The sequence below is a fragment of the Salmo salar genome, chromosome 09 (assembly GCF_965601325.2).
Source record: "Salmo salar chromosome 09, fSalSal1, whole genome shotgun sequence".
Lineage (NCBI taxonomy): Eukaryota > Metazoa > Chordata > Actinopteri > Salmoniformes > Salmonidae > Salmo > Salmo salar.
In genome coordinates, this window is record NC_138299.1 from 39,964,008 (window position 1) to 39,985,551 (window position 21,544).

General features: G+C 45.3%; 2 protein-coding genes across 3 annotated transcripts in view; one reads left to right on the forward strand and one right to left on the reverse strand.

Moving 5' to 3' along the window:
• The window catches only part of LOC106611337 (ribosomal protein S6 kinase alpha-5), a 63,599-nt gene extending 52,826 nt beyond the window's left edge, over positions 1–10,773 (reverse strand). The window contains exon 1 of one of the 2 annotated variants that reach the window (XR_014378747.1): positions 10,488–10,773. Coding sequence is in view for 1 of the 2 variants with exons in the window: in XM_082955765.1 (XP_082811891.1) it covers positions 10,488–10,557 (70 nt within the window). In the remaining variant the exon portion in view is untranslated. The remainder of the gene's footprint in view (positions 1–10,487) is intronic. The other variant, XM_082955765.1, reaches the window with a different exon arrangement.
• Positions 10,774–11,285: 512 nt separating this feature from the next.
• On the forward strand, positions 11,286–17,327 carry LOC106611336 (proton-coupled zinc antiporter SLC30A1). Its single transcript, XM_014211464.3, has 2 exons — positions 11,286–12,509; positions 16,131–17,327. Exons 1-2 carry the CDS (start codon positions 12,209–12,211, stop codon positions 16,940–16,942), a joined length of 1,113 nt encoding a protein of 370 aa, XP_014066939.1. The 5' UTR covers positions 11,286–12,208; the 3' UTR covers positions 16,943–17,327.
• Positions 17,328–21,544: the final 4,217 nt, after the last annotated feature.

Genomic DNA, 21,544 nt, shown 5'->3' on the forward strand with positions numbered 1-21,544 from the left:
TGGCACTGGAATCCTCATCTCTCCCAAGTGGACATTCTCTCTTTCTCCCCTGACCCATCTGTCTATCTCCTCATTTGAATTCCATGCTGTCACAGTTACCAGCCCTTTCAAGCTTAACATCCTTATCATTTATCGCCCTCCAGGTTCCCTTGGAGAGTTCATCAATGAGCTTGACGCCTTGATAAGTTCCTTTCCTGAGGATGGCTCACCTCGCACAGTTCTGGGTGACTTTAACCTCCCCACGTCTACCTTCGACTCATTCCTCTCTGCCTCCTTCTTTCCACTCCTCTCCTCTTTCGACCTCACCCTCTCACCTTCCCCCCCTACTCACAAGGCAGGCAATACACTTGACCTCATCTTTACTAGATGCTGTTCTTCCACTAATCTCATTGCAACTCCCCTCCAAGTCTCCGACCACTACCTTGTATCCTTTTCCCTCTCGCTCTCATCCAACACTTCTCACTCTCCCCCTACTCGGATGGTATTGCGCCGTCCCAACCTTCGCTCTCTCTCTCCCGCTACTCTCTCCTCTTCCATCCTATCATCTCTTCCCTCTGCTCAAACCTTCTCCAACCTATCTCCTGATTCTGCCTCCTCAACCCTCCTCTCCTCCCTCTCTGCATCCTTTGATTTCCTCTGTCCCCTATCCTCCAGGCCGGCTCGGTCCTCCCCTCCTGCTCCGTGGCTCGACGACTCACTGCGAGCTCACAGAACAGGGCTCCGGGCAGCCGAGCGGAAATGGAGGAAAACTCGCCTCCCTGCGGACCTGGCATCCTTTCACTCCCTCCTCTCTACATTTTCCTCTTCTGTCTCTGCTGCTAAAGCCACTTTCTACCACTCTAAACTCCAAGCATCTGCCTCTAACCCTAGGAAGCTCTTTGCTACCTTCTCCTCCCTCCTGAATCCTCCCCCCCCCCTCCTCCCTCTCTGCGGATGACTTCGTCAACCATTTTGAAAAGAAGGTTGACGACATCCGATCCTCGTTTGCTAAGTCAAACGACACTGCTGGTCCTGCTCACATTGCCCTACCCTGTGCTTTGACCTCTTTCTCCCCTCTCTCTCCAGATGAAATCTCGCGTCTTGTGACGGCCGGCCGCCCAACAACCTGCCCACTTGACCCTATCCCCTCCTCTCTTCTCCAGACCATTTCCGGAGACCTTCTCCCCTACCTCACCTCGCTCATCAACGCATCCTTGACCGCTGGCTACGTCCCTTCCGTCTTCAAGAGAGCGAGAGTTGCACCCCTTCTGAAAAAACCTACACTCGATCCCTCCGATGTCAACAACTACAGGCCAGTATCCCTTCTTTCCTTTCTCTCCAAAACTCTTGAACGCGCCGTGCTTGGCCAGCTCTCTTGCTATCTCTCTCAGAATGACCTTCTTGATCCTAATCAGTCAGGTTTCAAGACTGGGCATTCAACTGAGACTGCTCTTCTCTGTGTCACGGAGGCTCTCCGCACTGCTAAAGCTAACTCTCTCTCCTCTGCTCTCATCCTTCTAGACCTATCTGCTGCCTTTGATACCGTGAACCATCAGATCCTCCTCTCCACCCTCTCCGAGCTGGGCATCTCCGGCACCGCGCACGCTTGGATTGCGTCCTACCTGACAGGTCGCTCCTACCAGGTGGCGTGGCGAGAATCTGTCTCCGCACCACGTGCTCTCACCACTGGTGTCCCCCAGGGCTCTGTTCTTGGCCCACTCCTATTCTCGCTATACACCAAGTCACTTGGCTCTGTCATATCCTCACATGGTCTCTCATATCATTGCTATGCAGATGACACACAATTAATCTTCTCCTTTCCCCCTTCTGACAACCAGGTGGCGAATCGCATCTCTGCATGTCTGGCAGACATATCAGTGTGGATGACGGATCACCACCTCAAGCTGAACCTCGGCAAGACGGAGCTGCTCTTCCTCCCGGGGAAGGACTGCCCGTTCCATGATCTCGCCATCACGGTTGACAACTCCCTTGTGTCCTCCTCCCAGAGTGCTAAGAGCCTTGGCGTGACCCTGGACAACACCCTGTCGTTCTCCACCAACATCAAGGCGGTGACCCGATCCTGTAGGTTCATGCTCTACAACATTCGCAGAGTACGACCCTGCCTCACACAGGAAGCGGCGCAGGTCCTAATCCAGGCACTTGTCATCTCCCGTCTGGATTACTGCAACTCGCTGTTGGCTGGGCTCCCTGCCTGTGCCATTAAACCCCTACAACTCATCCAGAACGCCGCAGCCCGTCTGGTGTTCAACCTTCCCAAGTTCTCTCACGTCACCCCGCTCCTCCGCTCTCTCCACTGGCTTCCAGTCGAAGCTCGCATCCGCTACAAGACCATGGTGCTTGCCTACGGAGCTGTGAGGGGAACGGCACCTCCGTACCTTCAGGCTCTGATCAGGCCCTACACCCAAACAAGGGCACTCCGTTCATCCACCTCTGGCCTGCTCGCCTCCCTACCTCTGAGGAAGCACAGTTCCCGCTCAGCCCAGTCAAAACTGTTCGCTGCTCTGGCACCCCAATGGTGGAACAAGCTCCCTCACGACGCCAGGACAGCGGACTCAATCACCACCTTCCGGAGACACCTGAAACCCCACCTCTTCAAGGAATACCTGGGATAGGATAAAGTAATCCTTCTAACCCCCCCTTAAAAGATTTAGATGCACTATTGTAAAGTGGTTGTTCCACTGGATATTATAAGGTGAATGCACCAATTTGTAAGTCGCTCTGGATAAGAGCGTCTGCTAAATGACTAAAATGTAAATGTAAAATGTCCTGGGAAATGCCTGACTACCTGGATTATGTTGGAGGGGCTTCCACCCTCTGTGTTCTGTTATACAGGTAACTCTCGATTCACAATATAGCAGGGGCTATAGTTGAATAGCCCTGGCCTAAACCCTTCTTTCACACCTGTTGGAGTCAGTTGGCGCACCGTTGCACACTGCCTTCATAGAGCTGCAGTAGCTACTTGTAAGCCTAATAATAGCCATACAATATCAAACATTGACAAAATTGTAACTTTATTAGGGGAATATCAAAAAGTAAGTCAAGTCATTGTTTATAGGGAAAATGTGAACAGGTTATTATATTGCAGCATTAAATTAAGTTTTGCATCTTTGGTTTTTCCTTTTCATGGTTTGAGTGCGAGTAGCCCTATAGTAGACAGATAGACCTAGAGGTAATTATATTATATTGCGGCAAACATTACAGTTGGAACTTAATTTGGCCAAAGAAAATGGCTCAAAATAATGAAACAAAACAATTGTTGCATATTTTCAGAAGTGGTTTAAAAAGTTTTTAAAAAACAGACTTATATTGCAGCAATTACCAAAAAAGTGAGTGCCGACCATAGGCCTAACCAACAAATGGCAGCAATAAACTTATGATAAATACGAAGCTATTTTTTTTTTTAAAGAGTTCTAACTTAATTTACCCAATGAAATTGTCTCAACAAAATTAAACGAAACACTTTTTGCATATTTAAAGAACTGGTTTATGCTGTATCGGCAGGATAGAACAGCGGTGTTTGATAAGACAAGGGGTTGCGGACTATATATTTTGTAAATAACAGCTGGTGCACGATATCTAACGAAGTCTCGAAGTTTTGCTCGCCTGAGGTAGAGTATCTCATGATAAGCTGTAGACCACACTATCTACCTAGAGAGTTTATCTGTATCTTTCGTAGCTGTCTACATACCACTACAGACTTAGTAACAGCCTAAGACCACACTCAATGAGCTGTATTCCACCATAAGCAAACAGAAACGCTCACCCAGAGGAGGAGCTCATAGTGCCCGGGGACTTTTAATGCAGGGAAACTTAAATCCATTTTACCAAATTTTTATCAGCATGTTAAATGTGCAACCAGAGGAAAAAAAAATAAAATAAAATAAAATAAAAAATAAAAAAAACTCTGGACCACCTTTACCCCACACACAGAGACGCATACAAAGCTCTCCCTCGCCCTCCATTTGGCAAATCTGACCATAATTCTATCCTCCTGATTCCTGCTTACAAGCACAAATTTAAGCAGGAAGCACCAGTGACTCGATCAATAAAAAGTGGTCAGATGAAGCAGATGCTAAGCTACAGGACCGTTTTGTTAGCACAGAGTGGAATATGTTCTGGGATTCCTCCGATGGCTTTGAGGAGTACACCACATCAGTCATTGGCTTCATCAATAAGTGCATCAATGACATCATCCCCACAGTGACCGTACGTATATACCCCAACCAGAAGCCATGGATTACAGGCAACATCCACACTGAGCTAAAGGCTAGAGCTGCCACTTTCAAGGAGCAGGACTCTAACCCGGAAGCTTATAAGAAATCCCGCTATGCCCTCTGACAAACCATCAAACAGGCAAAGCATCATTACAGGACTAAGATCCAACTGCACTTGCTCTGATGCTCGTCGGACGTGGCAGGGCTTGCAAACCATTACAGACTACAAAGGGAAGCACAGCCGAGAGCTGCCCAGTGACACGAGCCTACCAGACGAGCTAAACTACTTCTATGCTCGCTTCGAGGAAAATAACACTGAAAAATGCATGAGAGCACGAGCTGTTCCAGAAGACTGTGTGATCGCGCTCTCCGCAGCCGATGTAAGTACAACCTTTAAACAGGTCAACATTCGCCTGGAGGGCCAGGCGGATTACTAGGACTTGTACTGCGAGCATGCGCTGACCAACTTGCAAGTGTCTTCACTGACATTTTCAACCTCTACCTGTCCGAGTCTGTAACACCAACATGTTTCAAGCAGACCACCATAGTCCCAGTGCCCAAGAACACTAAGGTAACCAGCCCAAAATGACTACCGACCCATAGCACTCACATCTGAAGCCATGAAGTGCTTTGAAAGGCTGGTCATGGCTCACATCAACACCAGTATCCCAGAAACCCAAGACCCACTTCAATTTGCATACTGCCCTAACAGATCCACAGATGATGCAATCTCTATTGCACTCCACACTTCCCTTTCCTACCTGGACAAAAGGAACACCTATGTGAGAATGCTATTCATTGACAACAGCTCAGCATTCAACACCATAGTGCCCTCAAAGCTCATCAATAAGCTAAGGACCCTGGGACTAAACACCTCCCTCTGCAACTGGATCCTGGACTTCCTGACGGGACGCCCCCAGGTGGTAAGGGTAGGTAACAACACATCCGCCACACTGATCCTCAACACAGGGGCCCCTCAGGGGTGCGTGCTCATTCCCCTCCTGTACTCCCTGTTCACTCATGACTGCACGACCAGGCACAAATCCAACACCATCATTAAGTTTGCCGATGACACAACAGTGGTAGGCCTGATCACCGACAACGACGAGACAGCCTATAGGGAGGAAGTCAGAGACCTGGCCGTGTGGTGCCACGACAACAACCTCTCCCTCAACGTGATCAAGACAAAGGAGATGATTGTGGACTACAGGAAAAAGAGGACCGAACACGCCCCCATTGTTATCGATGGGGCTCCAGTGGAGCAGGTTGAGAGCTTCAAGTTCCTTGGTGTCCACGTCACCAACAAACTGACATGGTCCAAGCACACCAAGACAGTCATGAAGAGGGCACGACAAAACCTATTCCCCCTCAGGAGACTGAAAAGATTTGGCATGGGTCCTCAGGTCCTCAAAAGGTTCTACAGCTGCACCATCGAGAGCATCCTGACTGGTTGCATCACTGCCTGGTATGGCAACTGCTCGGCCTCTGACCGCAAGGCACTACAGAGGGTAGTGCTAACGGCCCAGTACATCACTGTGGCAAAGCTTCCTGCCATCCAGGACCTCTATTCCAGGCGGTGTCATAGGAAGGCTCGTAAAAATTGTCAAAGACTTCAGCCACCCTAGTCATAGACTGTTCTCTGCTACCGCACGGCAAGCAGTACCGGAGCTTCAAGTCTAGATCCAAGAGGCTTCTAAACAGCTTATATCCCGAAGCCATAAGACTCCTGAACATCTAATCAAATGGCTACCCAGACTATTTGCATTGCCCCCCCCCCATCTTTTACACCGCTGCTACTCTGTTGTTATCTATGCATAGTCACTTTAATAACTCTACATGTACATATTACCTCAATTACCTTGACTAACCGGTGCCCCCGCACATTGACTCTGTACCGGTACCCCCCTGTATATAGTCTTGCAATGTTATTTTACAGCTGCTCTTTAATTACATTGTTGCTTAGGGGCTCGTAAGTAAGCATTTCCCTGTAAGGTCTACACCTGTTGTATTCAGCGCATGTGACTAAGAAAATTTGATTTGATTCTTAAATAGGCCATCAATAACAATAATGATATACAATAATAATAATGAGAAAACAAATAATAAATATGAAAATAAATAAACGTTTTTTTTTTTTTAATTGCATCAAACCTGAATATCGAGTTGCATACAGTCTATTTGACAGCACCAATGTTCTTCTCATCTTTGTCTAATACAATATTAAAACTTGTCCCCACGGAGGTCATTTCCCTTGCTGGCTTCTGTTTACTATACTCTTTCTAACTTTTGTTTTACTTCAATGAAAAAGGCTTCCATCTTCACAATCAACAGTAGCCAAGGCCAAGGCTCCTCTCACTTGCTCTCCCTCCGTCCTCAGCACCAGGCACACGTCATGCGAGTGGCCAGAACCAGTTTCAGCTGGACATAAGCACTAAGTTTTATTGAGTTGCAATTGGCTGACACAGATGATAAGTTTGCGCAGTTCTAATCACTTCACACGTAAAATTAACAGAGGAAGGGCCCTATCGGGTCCAGTCGGTAAAGGGTTGTTCCACCTCTAAAAGCATAAGGTGGATCAATAAACAATTTCAGAAAAATCAGAGATTATGGGTATGTTAGAAACAGACATTGCATTCCTGCAACATTTTGTTGAAATATAATTTTATCTCTGACAAATTAAGCTAATTGATTGCACCCAAAGCCATTTTCATTTATAGGATTCATATAGTATTCAATAAATATAGTACCTAATGTCAGATTTGGACCAAACTTTTTTTAACAATGAGTTAGTCATAAGGAACCTAAAGAAATTCTCAAAAAGCCACCCAAACCCACCCCAACAACGTGTATATAGTATCAGCTCTCTATGTCTGAAAAGTATTGTTTCTTAATCCTATGTAATGTATTCCCAGTGAATTTGGTGATGTTTCCCCCCCCCCCCCCATTGTTCAGAAAAATGTGTCATTGAAGTTGATCGGTTTAACATTGATCGGTAAATGTCCCATCCTACATCCTGATATTACCAGGTTCTGACCACCCCTCCCCCTCAATGTTAAAGGGATAGTTCAACCAGATTACAAAATGACAAATTGGTTTCCTTACCCTGTAAGCAGTTTTTCGACAAGGTATGACAGAAGTCCATGCTTTGCTTTTGTTGTCCAATGTTTCAAATGCTATCTTTTTAGCACAAATCCAATGCAAGTAAATTGTACCTATATTAGCATTTTCACACTTCATGTCCAAATCATCAAAAATGTATGTTCAAATCTCAATGATGTTACTTATAGATGATTTGGATATGAAGCATGAAAATGCTAATATACAGTACTAGTCAAAAGTTTGGACACACCAACTCATTAAAGGGGTTTTCTTTATTTTTTTTACATTGTAGAATAATAGTGAAGACATCAAAACTATGAAATAACACCTATGGAATCATGTAGTAACCAAAAAAGTGTTAAACAAATCAAAGTATATTTTATATTTTATATTCTCTTTGCCTTGATGACAGCTTTGCACACTCTTGGCATTCTCTCAACCAGCTTCATGAGGTAGTCACCTGGAATGCATTTCAATTAACAGATGTGCCTTGTTAAAAGTTAATTTGTGGAATTTCTTTCCTTCTTAATGTGTTTGAGCCAATCAGTTGTGTTATGACAAGGTATGGGTGGTATACAGAAGATAGCCCTATTTGGTAAAAGACCAAGTCCATATTATGGCAATCACAGCTCAAATAAGCAAAGAGAAACGACAGTCCATCATTACTTTAAAACATGAAAGTCAGTCAACACGGAACATTTCAAGAACTTTGAAAGTTTCTTCAAGTGCTGTCGCAAAAACCATAAAGCGCTATGATGAAACTAGCTCTCATGAGGACCGCCACAGGAATGGAAGACCCAGAGTTACCTCTAATGAACTTATCCTCTGCAGCAGAGTTACCAGCCTCAGAAATTGCAAAGTTCAAGTAACAGACACATCTCAACATCAATTGTAGAAAATAGTAAAAATAAAGATAAACCCTTGAATGAGTAGATGTATATTTTAAATTTTTTGTGTAGATTGTTGACAAAAAAATTACAATGAAATCAATTTTAATCCCACCTTCTAACACAATAAACTGTGAAGAAATCCAAAGGGTCTCAATACTTTTACAAGGCACTGTATATTTTGTGGAGACTTGAGTCCTTGGTCCATCCTTAAAATCAACACTCATGCACAAGACTCATACAAACACATGACCGACAGATTGATGATGATCATTAAAGGCAAAGTCAGAGGTCAGTGCATTATAAACTGGGAAGCCACAGGTGTATGAGAACAGAGCATGTGTGATGCAACATTCAAGGACAGGGCACATTGTAACAAAATTGGCTAAATAGCCCGTGCTACAGCAGTCCTTCCTATCTAAAGCAGAAAACAGACACAGCTGTGAGTGGGGAAAAAAAAATACTATTTTCAGCCAGCCAATTTATTTCTCTCTCTTCAACACCCCTGTTTTTGAAAACACGCTTTATTTATTTATTATTCCTCCTGGGTTCATGCATGACAACTTCTTTCTGTGTTTTTTCAGCTGGCAAAAGCATTGTTACCAACTAAACTGACCTCTAATCTAGAACAGGGCATATTATATTCAGACACAGCCTGGAATAGATCACTACACTTTGCATGCAGATATCAACAATGATGGCTGCAAATGCTTTGTGCACATACACATTGAGGGGAGGGGGGGAGAGCGAGAGAGAGATATCAACAATGTTGGCTACTAATGCTTTGTGCACAAACACATTAAGGGGAGGGGGGAGGGGAGAGAGAGAGAGCGAGAACAACAATGATGGCTACTAATGATTTGTGCACAAACACATTAATTGCAGCGAGAGAGCAAGCGAGAGAGATAGAAAGACAGGAAAGATAAGATAAGATAGAGAGAGAGAGAGAGAGAGAGAGAGAGAGAGAGGAGAGAGATAAGAGAGGAGAGAGATAAGAGAGGAGAGATGCGAGAGAGGGAAGCTTGTATGTAGCCTTAGCCTAATAAGCCCATGCCCATCACTCTCACACAGTGTGGACTGCTGCTCAGCTAAGGAACGGCTCAGCAATAATGCTGAGGCTGCATAGTGCTGAGATTGAGCTAGCATCATAGATAGATATTTGGCAGAAATGGGGCCACCTTCCTATCTAGAGGAAACAGAATGATGTGCCTCGAGAACCTCACAGGGACGCATCCTCTATTTATGTGGTTTAATTGGAGTGTATGTGCACGTGTGTTACTAGGATGGAAGCATTGGTGGTGCGGTGCCCTTCACAAGACTGGCTTTCCTCAGAGGGCTGTTTTTTTACTTTACAGTCGCTGCGATCTCAACGCTTTGTGAAGTGCGCTAGAGGCAAGCTTTGGAAAATTCTGTAATTAAGTATTCATATGTATGTTGGATCATGGATATGACTATCAATTAATAGTAATTACACTGTCAAGCATTGGTCGGCATAATCAGAGTAACATCAAATGAAGCAAATAAAGATGACATTCTTAGTAGCAACAGAAAACAGTTCAATTTTACTTGCAATAAATGATTACATTGTGACATCCTCCAAAATGCTTGATGGGTTGGGATAATGGAAACTTGAAAGACAGACAGGGCAGTGTATTCAACAACTGAAGATGCCACTCAGATGACAGGTCTCACTCAAGGTTCTCGCGCCTGACATCCATGGAATAATGACAGCCGAACAAAACCACCACCATGGCGGAACACAAGACGCGAATAGGCATATTGCCTACTACTACTGTTATGTAACTACCGCCACGAATGGAAAACTGGCTAATACATACAGCTAGCTAGCTATCTAGCTAACATGAGCTATTGGCCAACACTCCCCTGTCAAGCGCTCTTCGGTCTTCTACTTCTAACGTTAGCTAATGTTGGATGTTTTGTACTTGTCATTTTGTGGACTGAATGATAACTAATGTCACATTTTTAAAACATGAGTCTGCATGGCGACGGTCAAGTTAACTTAGTTTGCTTAGCAAATTGCATGGCTTGACACTTTACCTGCCTTTTTTGGATTTGACAGACTACACTTGCAAATCCCAGCGGCAGAGTAACGTTAGCTACTGTAGCTAGCAAAGTTAGCTAACCGTTGCCATTTCATTAACTAGCTAACCGGTTATTTAGCTAGTTAACGTTAATCACCATTAGCAAATTTAGTAGCTAGATAAATTAAGCTAACATTATTATCTAACGTTAGCTAGCTAGAAATATCGCTAGCTGGACAACTTACCATTTTTCAGCTCATGTTTCACAGTAAACGGTTCACCTTCTCTAGAAGACCCTTCCATCGAAGATGGCATTGTATTCCAAATGTGCCCAACGATACACTTGCTGGCTAGCACATCAGCAACATTACTTAGATAGTTTGAAATTACAGAAACACATGTAGCTAGCTATATATGGTTTCAATGTGGTGTTGACCAGCTAGCTTTGATTGAAAAAAATTGGGTTAGCTTATCAAGCAAAACAAAAATGTGTCAAAACAAGACAGCTTAGAGGGGAGGGGTAACCACTACTACACCTTCTTGACCAAGCCCCCCTTCAGCTGTGATTGGGGTTGCTATGTGCAGTATTAACATCTGATTGGGCCCATTTTGCCATCCATGACCAATAGGCCCTACTTTCTGCCCCCTTATTGGTCAAATACTTGACAGCGAATATCAGCGTCCTCCTCCTCACGAGACGAGAGCAACGCCAGCTGGAAATATAGACGAACAGAGAACAGCATCTCAAACATCTCTCGTAGTTGTCTTTTGCCACCACCTTGTGGTGGTGAAATGAAAATATATGTTGATAATCAAGATATAGCCTAACTAAGCCCATATGTTAGATTGTGTAATTTGTGATTTATACGAATTGAAACTTCATCAAATACTGCAAAAATTGTAATAAATTGATCATTCGTTTGGTGCATCAGCTCTCAGCAAACAGCACTAATCCACTTCAGTTGTGTAACATTTTGTATTTTATTTAACCTTTATTTTATCAGGGAGTCTGACACCAAGGTCTCTTTTACTGATAAGCCCGGAATTACACAAATTACAGAAAATACACACATCAAAATATAAATGCAAGCAAAAAGAGGGGAAAAAAACACTCATCAGTAATAAGGTCCTCAATCAGCTTTCTTAATTACCCTAGAGACACCAAATCATCACATTTAAGAACATATGCATTCACTACTGTAAGTTGCATTCACTACTGTAAGTCGCTCTGGATAAGAGCGTCTGCTAAATGACAAAAATGTAAAATGTAAATAGTTAGTTACTAACATGGTTGCATGCCATTTTGTCAATGGAGCACGAGGGAAACAAGCCGTTGCTTCGGCAAGTTTCCCCTGGCGACCGTTTTGGTTGCTGTACAAGGTGCTAGTTTGCCAATGGTCAACGGGTTTGCCACAACAACTCGCGAGATAGTTTGAAGATACATTTTGTTGTTGTATTGCTGCGGTGAAAATGGCTTGGGAACGAAATCGTCTGCTCTGCATGCTGTCCATTACTTTTGAGTTTTTCATTGTTGAGGTTTTCGTCAGCCGTATGACTGCTTCCCTGTCAATGCTGTCATATTCTTTCCATATGCTGCCGGATGTCATTGCCCTGGTTGTGGCCCTGATTGCTGTGCACTTCTCTGAGAAAACTCAAGCAACGAGTCAAAATACTTTCGAATGGATCAGAGCAGAAGTCTTGTAATAGTGTAGGTTCCGTCCCTGTCTTCGCACCAACCTGGGCTCGAACCAGGGACCCTTGCACACATCAACAACTTACACCCCACGAAGCATCGTTACCCATCGCGCCACAAAAGCCGCGGCCCTTGCATCGCAAGGGGAACAACCACTTCAGGTCTCAGAGCGAGTGACGTCACTGATTGAAACACTATTTGCGCGCACCACCGCTAACTATCTAGCCATTTCACATCGGTTACACTCTGGTCAACGCCGTATTCCTAACTGCCATGTGCTTTACCATCATTATTGAGGCAGTCGAGTGGTTCACAGTGCCTCACGAGATTGAGAGACCCCGAGTGGTTTTTGGAGTTGGAGCTGCGGGACTTCTTGTAAACTTGCTCGGTCTTTTGTTGTTCCACGAACACGCAGGACACGGTCACTCGCATGGTGGCTCTCATGGAATTAACAAACTTCACAAATCCGAGAGAGTAGGGAGAGAATCCATTGGCGATGAGACCAATAGGCCTATCCTGTTTGATTGCAGTCTGAAGACAGGGGATCTCAGAGCAGGTCCAGGAGGAGATCACGGTATGTCTGTTGTATTTACCTTTTCTTCTGTAGTTGTTTGATAATTGTAGCTGTATGAGTAATGTTCTTTGTGATCATCAATTAACACAATGTTTAGTGAAGGGAAATTAATATACCACTGTTTAAAGTGATACTTCAGGATTTTGGCAGTGAAGCCCTTTATCTACTTGCCCAGAGTGAGATGAACTCGTGGATGGCATTTTTATGGCTCTGCGTGCAGTTTGAAGGACGCAGTTTGAAGGACTTCCAGTCATTGCGCTAACTAGCGTTAGCGCAATGACTGGAAGTCTATGGTAACTGCTAGCATGTTAGTTAAAAATCCAACAAATAAAAAATCCAACAAAGAGGTCACAATCCTGCAAATGAATTTGTATTACATTTTTAGTAGACACTTAAGCACCTTGCTCAAGGGCACATTGAAATATTTTTCACCAGCTCAGGGATTCAAACCAGCAACCTTTCTGTTACTGGCCTATCGCTCTTAACTGCTAAACTACCTGCTGGTGTAAAGAGGTGCGTAACTGGTGGCAGTGAAGTCAGACGCAGGAGAGCAGAACTAGGTAATAGCCGGAGCAGTTTAATATCAAAACCAACGGCATAAAGAATTAACCAACATAGGTACAAAACCCGACGCGCACCAGTAAACATGTGCACAAGCACTTACAACAAACAATTCCACACAAAGACATGGGGGGAACAGAGGGTTAAATACACAACACTTAATGAGGGAAATGACAACCAGATGTGTAGGAAAACAAGACAAAACAGATGGAAAATGAAAAGTGGATTGACAATGACTAGAAGACCAGTGACGCCGACCACCGAACACCGCCCGAACAAGGAGAGGAACCGACTTCGGTGGAAGTCGTGACAGTACCCCCCCCCCCCCCCCCCCCCCGACGCGTGGCTCCAGCAGCACGACGACCCAGAGGGCGAGGTGCAGGGCGATCCGGACGGAGACGGTGGAACTCCCGCAGCATTGAAGGGTCCAACACGTCCGCCACCGGAACCCAGCATCTCTCCTCCGGACCGTAACCCTCCCAGTCCACGAGGTACTGAAGGCCCCTCGCCTGACGCCTCGAATCCAGTATGGATCGAACAGAGTATGCCGGGGCCCCCTCGATGTCCAGAGGGGGCGGAGGAACCTCCCGCACCTCAGACTCCTGGAGCGGGCCAGCCACCACCGGCCTGAGGAGAGACACATGGAACGAGGTGTTAATACGGTAATTGGGGGGAAGCTGTAACCTGTAACTCACCTCGTTCAGTCTCCTCAGGACTTTAAATGGCCCCACAAACCACGGACCCAGCTTCCGGCAGGGCAGGCGGAGGGGCAGGTCTCGGGTCGAGAGCCAGACCAGGGTCTCACTGCGGTGGCGGTCTGCGCTGGCTTTCTGGCGCAGCACGGTGCGCTGAAGGTGAACATGAGCGGCGTCCCATGTCTCCTCCGCGCGCCAGAACCAGTCGTCCACCGCAGGAGCCTCGGTCTGACTCTGATGCCAAGGAGCCAGAACTGGCTGATACCCCAGTACGCACTGGAAGGGGGAGAGGTTAGTGGAGGAGCGAGTTCTGGGCCATCTCTGCCCAGGGCACAAACGCCGCCCACTCCCCCAGCCGGTCCTGGCAATAAGACCTCAGAAACCTACCCACATCCTGGTTAACTCTCGCCACCTGCCCGTTACTCTCGGGGTGAAAACACGAGGTAAGGCTGATCGAGACCCCCAGACGTTCCATGAACGCCCTCCAGACCCTCAAAGTGAACTGGGGACCCCGATCAGACATTATATCCTCAGGCACCCCCGTAGTGCCGGAAGACGTGCGTAAACAAGGCCTTCGCAGTCTGTAGGGCTGTAGGGAGACCGGGTAGAGGAAGGAGACGGCAGGACTTAGAGAAACAATCCACAACAACCAGGATCGTGGTGTTTCCCTGTGATGGGGGAGATCGGTCAGGAAATCGATCGACAGGTGTGACCATGGCCGTTGTGGAACGGGTAAGGGGTGTAGCTTACCTCTGGGCAGGTGCCTAGGAGCCTTACACTGGGCGCACACCGAGAAGGAGGAAGCATAAACCCTCACGTCCTTGGCCAAAGTGGGCCACCAGTACTTCCCACTAAGACAGCGCACCGTCCGACCGATGCCTGGATGACCAGAGGAAGGTGACGTGTGGGCCCAATAGATCAACCGATCACAGACAGCAGACGGATCGTACAGACGCCCAGCGGGACACTGGAAGGGAGCGGGCTCTGCACGTAACGCCTTGTAAGCACTCCTGAGATCTAGTTTGGTGAAGAAGCACACCCCGTGCATTGACTCAACCGCAGTGGCGATAAGAGGTAGCGGGTAACTGTACCTCACTGTGATCTGATTTAGGCCTCGGTAGTCAATACACGGGCGTAGACCTCCCTCCTTCTTCTTCACAAGAAAGAAACTCGAGGAGGCGGGTGAAGTGGAGGACCGAATGTACCCCTGATGCAGGGATTCGGAGACATATGTTTCCATAGCCGCCATCTCCGCCTGTGACAGGAGATACACGTGACTCCTGGGAAGTGCAGCATCTACCAGGAGATTTATCGCACAATCCCCCTGTCGATGGGGTGGTAATTGAGTCGCCTTCTTTTTGGAGAAGGCGAGAGCCAAATCGGCATATTCAGGGGGAATGCGCACGGTGGAGACCTGGTCTGTACTTTCCACCATAGTAACACCAACGGAAACCCCTAAACACCTCCCTGAGCACTCTCGTGACCATCCCGTGAGAGCCCTCTGTTGCCATGAAATGGTGGGTCATGACAAGCTAACCAGGGGAAACGGGAAACGCAGGAGAGTCCGTGAGGAAGAGACTGATTCTCTCCTCGTGACCCCCCTGCGTCACCATGCCCAGGGGGATGGTAGCTTCCCTAATTACCCCGGACCCTAATGGTCGAAGACTGCCCGGAAACCGCGGGTGAGCTCCTCGACTCCTATAACCGGGGTACCTGCTCCTGCTGACTCCATGGTGAGGTGTGGAATTCTGTAAAGAGGTGCGTAACTGGTGGCAGTGAAGTCAGACACAGGAGAGCAGAACTAGGTAATAGCCAGAGCAGTTTAATATCAAAACCAACGGCATAAAGAATTAACCAACATGGGTACCAAACCCGATGCGCACCAGTAAACATGTGCACAAGCACTTACAACAAACAATTCCACACAAAGACATGGGGGGGTACAGAGGGTTAAATACACAACACTTAATGAGGTAAATGAGAACCAGGTGTGTAGGAAAACAAGACAAAACAAATGGAAAATGAAAAGTGGATCGACGATGGCTAGAAGACCGGTGACGCCGAACGCCGCCTGAACAAGGAGAGGAACCGACTTCGGTGGAAGTCGTGACAGCTGGTCTAATCTGTTGCCCTAATCTGTTTTGTAGATGAACATAAAGTAGCCTAATAGTTAGAGGGAAAATGAGGGTAGGCATATATAAATTAGAACGTATAGAAGGGTCTTTGTATAAAGGCCTGTATTATTCATCATTCAGGATTCTTATGCTTAGCCTGGGTATCAGTCTATTTGTGTTAACATTCTACTCCTTGTACTCCATGTCATATGTTATCACAAATTAGGTCTTTTATGTTCAATACTCCACAGAAATCCCCAATAAGGACAACCTTGTGGTCCACATGAAGGACATCTCCCTGGAGGATTGGAACGATAGCCATCATGACTCTGCTTCACAGCTCAACATGCAGGGTGTCTTCCTCCACGTGCTGGGTGATGCCCTCGGCTCTGTCATCGTTGTGGTCAACGCTCTCACCTTCACCTACGCGAGGCAGCCTTGCCATGCTGGAGAGACCTGTGTCAACCTATGCTACAACAGCCACGACTACACTTACCACCACCAACAACATGTCAATGTTACGCTGATCACCATGCTTGGTAGTAGTACCCAGACTACAGTGCACTTCACTGGCCCTTGCTCGGTGCTCTACCTCGACCCCACACTCTGCATCATTATGGTGGGCTTCTTACTCTATACCACCTTCCCTCTCCTGAAGGAGTCAGTCCTCATCCTCCTGCAGACTGTTCCTAAACAGATAGACATGCCCCGGCTGCTGGGGAGGCTCAGGGGCCTGGATGGTGTGTTGGCTGTCCACGACCTACACATCTGGCAGCTGGCAGGGAGCAGGATCATTGCCACGGCACACATCAAATGCCTAGACCCAGCTTCCTACATGGATGTGGCCATGCGAATCAAAGGCCTCTTTCATGATGAGGGTATCCATGCCACGACAGTTCAACCAGAGTTTGTTACTGTTAACTTTGCATCTAATATTTACGTCTGTGAGCTGTCCTGTGGGACACAGTATGCCCCGAAGCTGTGCTGTGGAAACTTTGACAGAACAGGACTAGGAGGACCTGTTAGAGAAGAGGTTGTTTTTTATCAGTATCACTCAATATAACACCAGTCAACCTCAATACAACAGTCACCCTCTGCAGTGACCATCAAGCTACTGTAACTGCCACGCAGAGCCCAAGCTGCCATTTATACAGAGGCAAAATCCTCAGTGTCACAATGAATGGTGATTATACATTGGGAACTTGAAACATGTTGAGAGGTTCAATTGAACTTTATATAGCATACTTTGTGCCACAGCAGGAGGCATCGTAAGTGATAGTCATCCAACTACATTCCTAGTGTCTGGATATTCTGCCTACTGTGTCTAATGTGAAGAAGTTGGTGCAGACTGAGTGAACAAGTAGTATTACATTCTCTGTGTCGTGTCTGGACTATCATTAAAAGTGAAGACTGTTATTTTATCAAATTCTCTTATGTGTAATTTAATTACGCGATTAAACTAATCATGTAACTTTAATTAACTAGGAAGTCGGGGCACCATGGAAAAATTATGTTTACAAAGTGTCAATTTCCCGAATATAAGTCTTCAGATATTTTCATATCTTATTGATTAGTCATTCTCATTCATGTATTATTATTACCTCATCAGTTCTCATTACTGAACGTCACAAGCCCTTGGATATCTGCACGATCCCTAGCGTAAATCATGAATCAGCTATATACAAATTGACTTAATTATTTATTTACTAACTAAATAATCACACAGAATTACATTACAAACAAACAGTAGATATTTTGGTTACTACATGATACAAAGAAAAAGTCCCAGGCAGACGAAGCCGATATGACGGCTTGGTAGACAAAGGAAAGGTGGGGACTGAGAAAGAGCGGGAAAGACAAAATGGATTCACTACACACAGTTAATAATTTAATTGAAGTGCTAATCCTTTGCACATGAACTGCTGCTCATTCGAGAATAATTGCAATGTATATATTTACGCCCGAATGTCGTTGTTGTCTTCTCTGTTGGAATCCGGTCCGTCTGCTGGAGAGTCAATCGACAGAAAGTCTCTGGTTGTGTTCATAATGGATACGTCAGGCGTACCCATGGTTGTCGCATAGAATAGATGTTTCGGCCGTTGTCGGTATTCTTGTCCTAGACTTACATAATTTCCAGCTGCGGACTAGTAATTATACGTCGAGGATTTACTCTTATTCTGTAGTGATCAATAGTCTCAGAGTTTAACCATTTCCAGCCGTGTAGCCAAAACTACAGCAGTATGGTCTCCTGGGCCTATAGAGTTTTAGTTATTAACCATTTCAACATGTAGCGTCAGCTCCATATTTTCTGGTCTAATGTAAATTATAGGAAGTGGGTTTTATACTCTGTGGAAGAAGGGGCGGTTCTATGACGCCTAATTTGATGTCTGGGCTCACGGGAGTGTGGCCACCGACTAGTCAATCTTTATATGACAATCCATACCCTCATTTAGAAGGTTAACATCACATTACATCTTTTCACAAATAGTTTCATGTTTAATCACATACGTTTCACAATATTTAGATGTAAACCTGACTGCTGGGAAATGTACACTTTAAGAGATACAGTTATGTGTGTTTCCTGTCCTTCATGAGATCACCAAATGAAACACACTTGCAATGACTGTCCCTTAAGTGTCCACGGACCACTACCACATTCTTAACAATATAAATATTGTTTAATTATTCAAACTTTTGATGTCCAAGCGTCTCTCTGTGTTCCACAGTTTACATTCCAATCTCAAACACTACAGAGCATAGGGGCAGTGTATTTTATGACCACCATAAAACAGCCGACTTCCCACTCTCCCCCTCTACGAGCGAGAGCACGCTGTAGAGCTGACCCACTGTAACCTGATCCTTCAGATCGTCACAGGAGAGTTATGACAGTCCCCCTCTGGTGGATTCAACTTGAAAGGATTATTCAGATCGTCACAGGAGAGTTATAACATCTGCCATGGCTTCATGAGCTCTTTAGCTGATTTTGTCATTGAATAGTAAGTCACCATTGTGTCTATAGGCTTTGCAGGCAACTTGAGTATGCAACTCTTAGAATTGTGCCAACAATTAGGTCACTGTATTCACAACAATATACACAAACAGAGACCAGTCTCAGCTGTAAGGATTCAGATACTACTGTACACTGTTCTCAGGGTCTGACACACACACACACACACAAACACACACACACACGCATGCACACACATGCACACACATACTCACACACACACACGCATAACCCAAGAGGCAAGGACTAAATACCTCCTTATTTTCTTAAACTGTTATCACTTTGACACTTGCTAAGCAACCGTTTGAAAATATTCAACTCTGTTCTGTACAAATTGTTCCTGTTTCTATCTGTGAGTATTTATTTATTTCACCTTTATTTAACCAGGTAGGCTGGTTAACAAGTTCTCATTTGCAACTGCGACCTGGCCAAGATAAAGCAAAGCAGTTCGACACATACAACAGGTAGGAATGTGTGTCTATGCTCAAGTATCACAACTTGACATAATCACCATAGTGACCCACTGAGTATAAAGACAACACTGAGTGCTAGTGTCTATCATAGCATTCTATTACAAAATACCTATTATTTTAAGCATAGGTCCAACATGCCCCTTTAGAGAGAGTGAGAGTACCACACTGTTTTCAAAAACTGCAGTGTGACTAGTGAGGGCGCCCTCTTATCATTCTCACCAAAATTATAGAAATTATGTGAAATGATGAATGTTACATTTTTCATAACTGTTCATGATTTGTTGCACATATCAACTATAAGTGTCAAAATGATACACATTTTTCTGACAATATGCTCGGGCCACAGCAGACTTTAGTTTTGTCCAATGATGTATATATAAACCCTGGATTGCTGATGCTATGTATTGCTATGTAAGGCTCAAATCAGTTTTGTTCTAAAAAAAAATTTTTTGGGGGGGGGACACTGACTGACCAAACAGCAAGTTAAAAGTGACCAAATCAGATTTGTGTGTGTTCATACAACAGTCATTTGCTGAAATGACTATGCTAGTTGTCATAGTAACAACAGGTATGTGCGCAGTGTACGCTGATTGGTGGCTTTGCTTGTGCTTCCCATCACTAAGGAGTTATGTAGCAGCTATATGACAATAATGCCTACCATGGACATTTCCCAGTTGCTGTGAATATTCAAAATCATAGTGTAAGAACACTTTTAAAGCCTCAAAAGATAAGATGATCAAACTTTCAAAACGAGTCATTTTAGGCTAGCAACAGCATTCAACTAGCTACAGTAGGTTGCTATTTAGCTTTCTAGCACATTTACTAATTTGTTTGTGAACAATTAACAAGCTACTTAGCTACCACTTCATGTTCTTGTCAAACTGTCAACAGAGTAGCTAGCAAGCAACAAGATATGCCAAATAACAGTCCAAAAAACACTTGAGGGCAGATTTGACCGTTCAGACACAAGCCGCATGGCCAGGGATAAGATTTGTATCTGACTTCAAACCACCTATGAAGGTGGTTTGAAATGTGGCTTGAGATATCCGATTCATTGTGGCTTTATGCTGTTCACACTTCCAGAAAAATAACAGATACAAATCGGATATGCCAAAAAATTGGGTTTGAGTCACTTCAAACTGCCAACGTGAACAAGGCAAATGTTTTTGTATATTTTTTCATGTTTTATTTGTATGTTTATCTCACATAATATAATTTAAAAGTATGCATTACGGTGTCTTTAATAGAATAATCATTGCAAAAATGAATGTAGACATTAATAAATGCATTTCTATAGCTTCCAAAATACACTGCTCAAAAAAATAAAGGGAACACTTAAACAACACAATGTAACTCCAAGTCAATCACACTTCTGTGAAATCAAACTGTCCACTTAAGAAGCAACACTGATTGACAATACATTTCACATGCTGTTGTGCAAATGGAATAGACAACAGGTGGAAATTATAGGCAATTAGCAAGACACCCCCAATAAAGGAGTGGTTCTGCAGGTGGGACCACAGACCACTTCTCAGTTCCTATGCTTCCTGGCTGATGTTTTGGTCACTTTTGAATGCTGGCGGTGCTTTCACTCTAGTGGTAGCATGAGACGGAGTCTACAACCCACACAAGTGGCTCAGGTAGTGCAGCTCATCAAGGATGGCACATCAATGCGAGCTGTGGCAAGAAGGTTTGCTGTGTCTGTCAGCGTAGTGTCCAGAGCATGGAGGTGCTACCAGGAGACAGGCCAGTACATCAGGAGATGTGGAGGAGGCTGTAGGAGGGCAACAACCCAGCAGCAGGACCGCTACCTCCGCCTTTGTGCAAGGAGGTGCAGGAGGAGCACTGCCAGAGCCCTGCAAAATGACCTCCAGCAGGCCACAAATGTGCATGTGTCTGCTCAAACGGTCAGAAACAGACTCCATGAGGGTGGTATGAGGGCCCGACGTCCACAGGTGGGGATTGTGCTTACAGCCCAACACCGTGCAGGACGTTTGGCATTTGCCAGAGAACACCAACATTGGCAAATTCGCCTCTGGCGCCCTGTGCTCTTCACAGATGAAGCAGGTTCACACTGAGCACGTGACAGACGTGACAGAGTCTGGAGACGCCGTGGAGAACGTTCTGCTGCCTGCAACATCCTCCAGCATGACCGGTTTGGCGGTGGGTCAGTCATGGTGTGGGG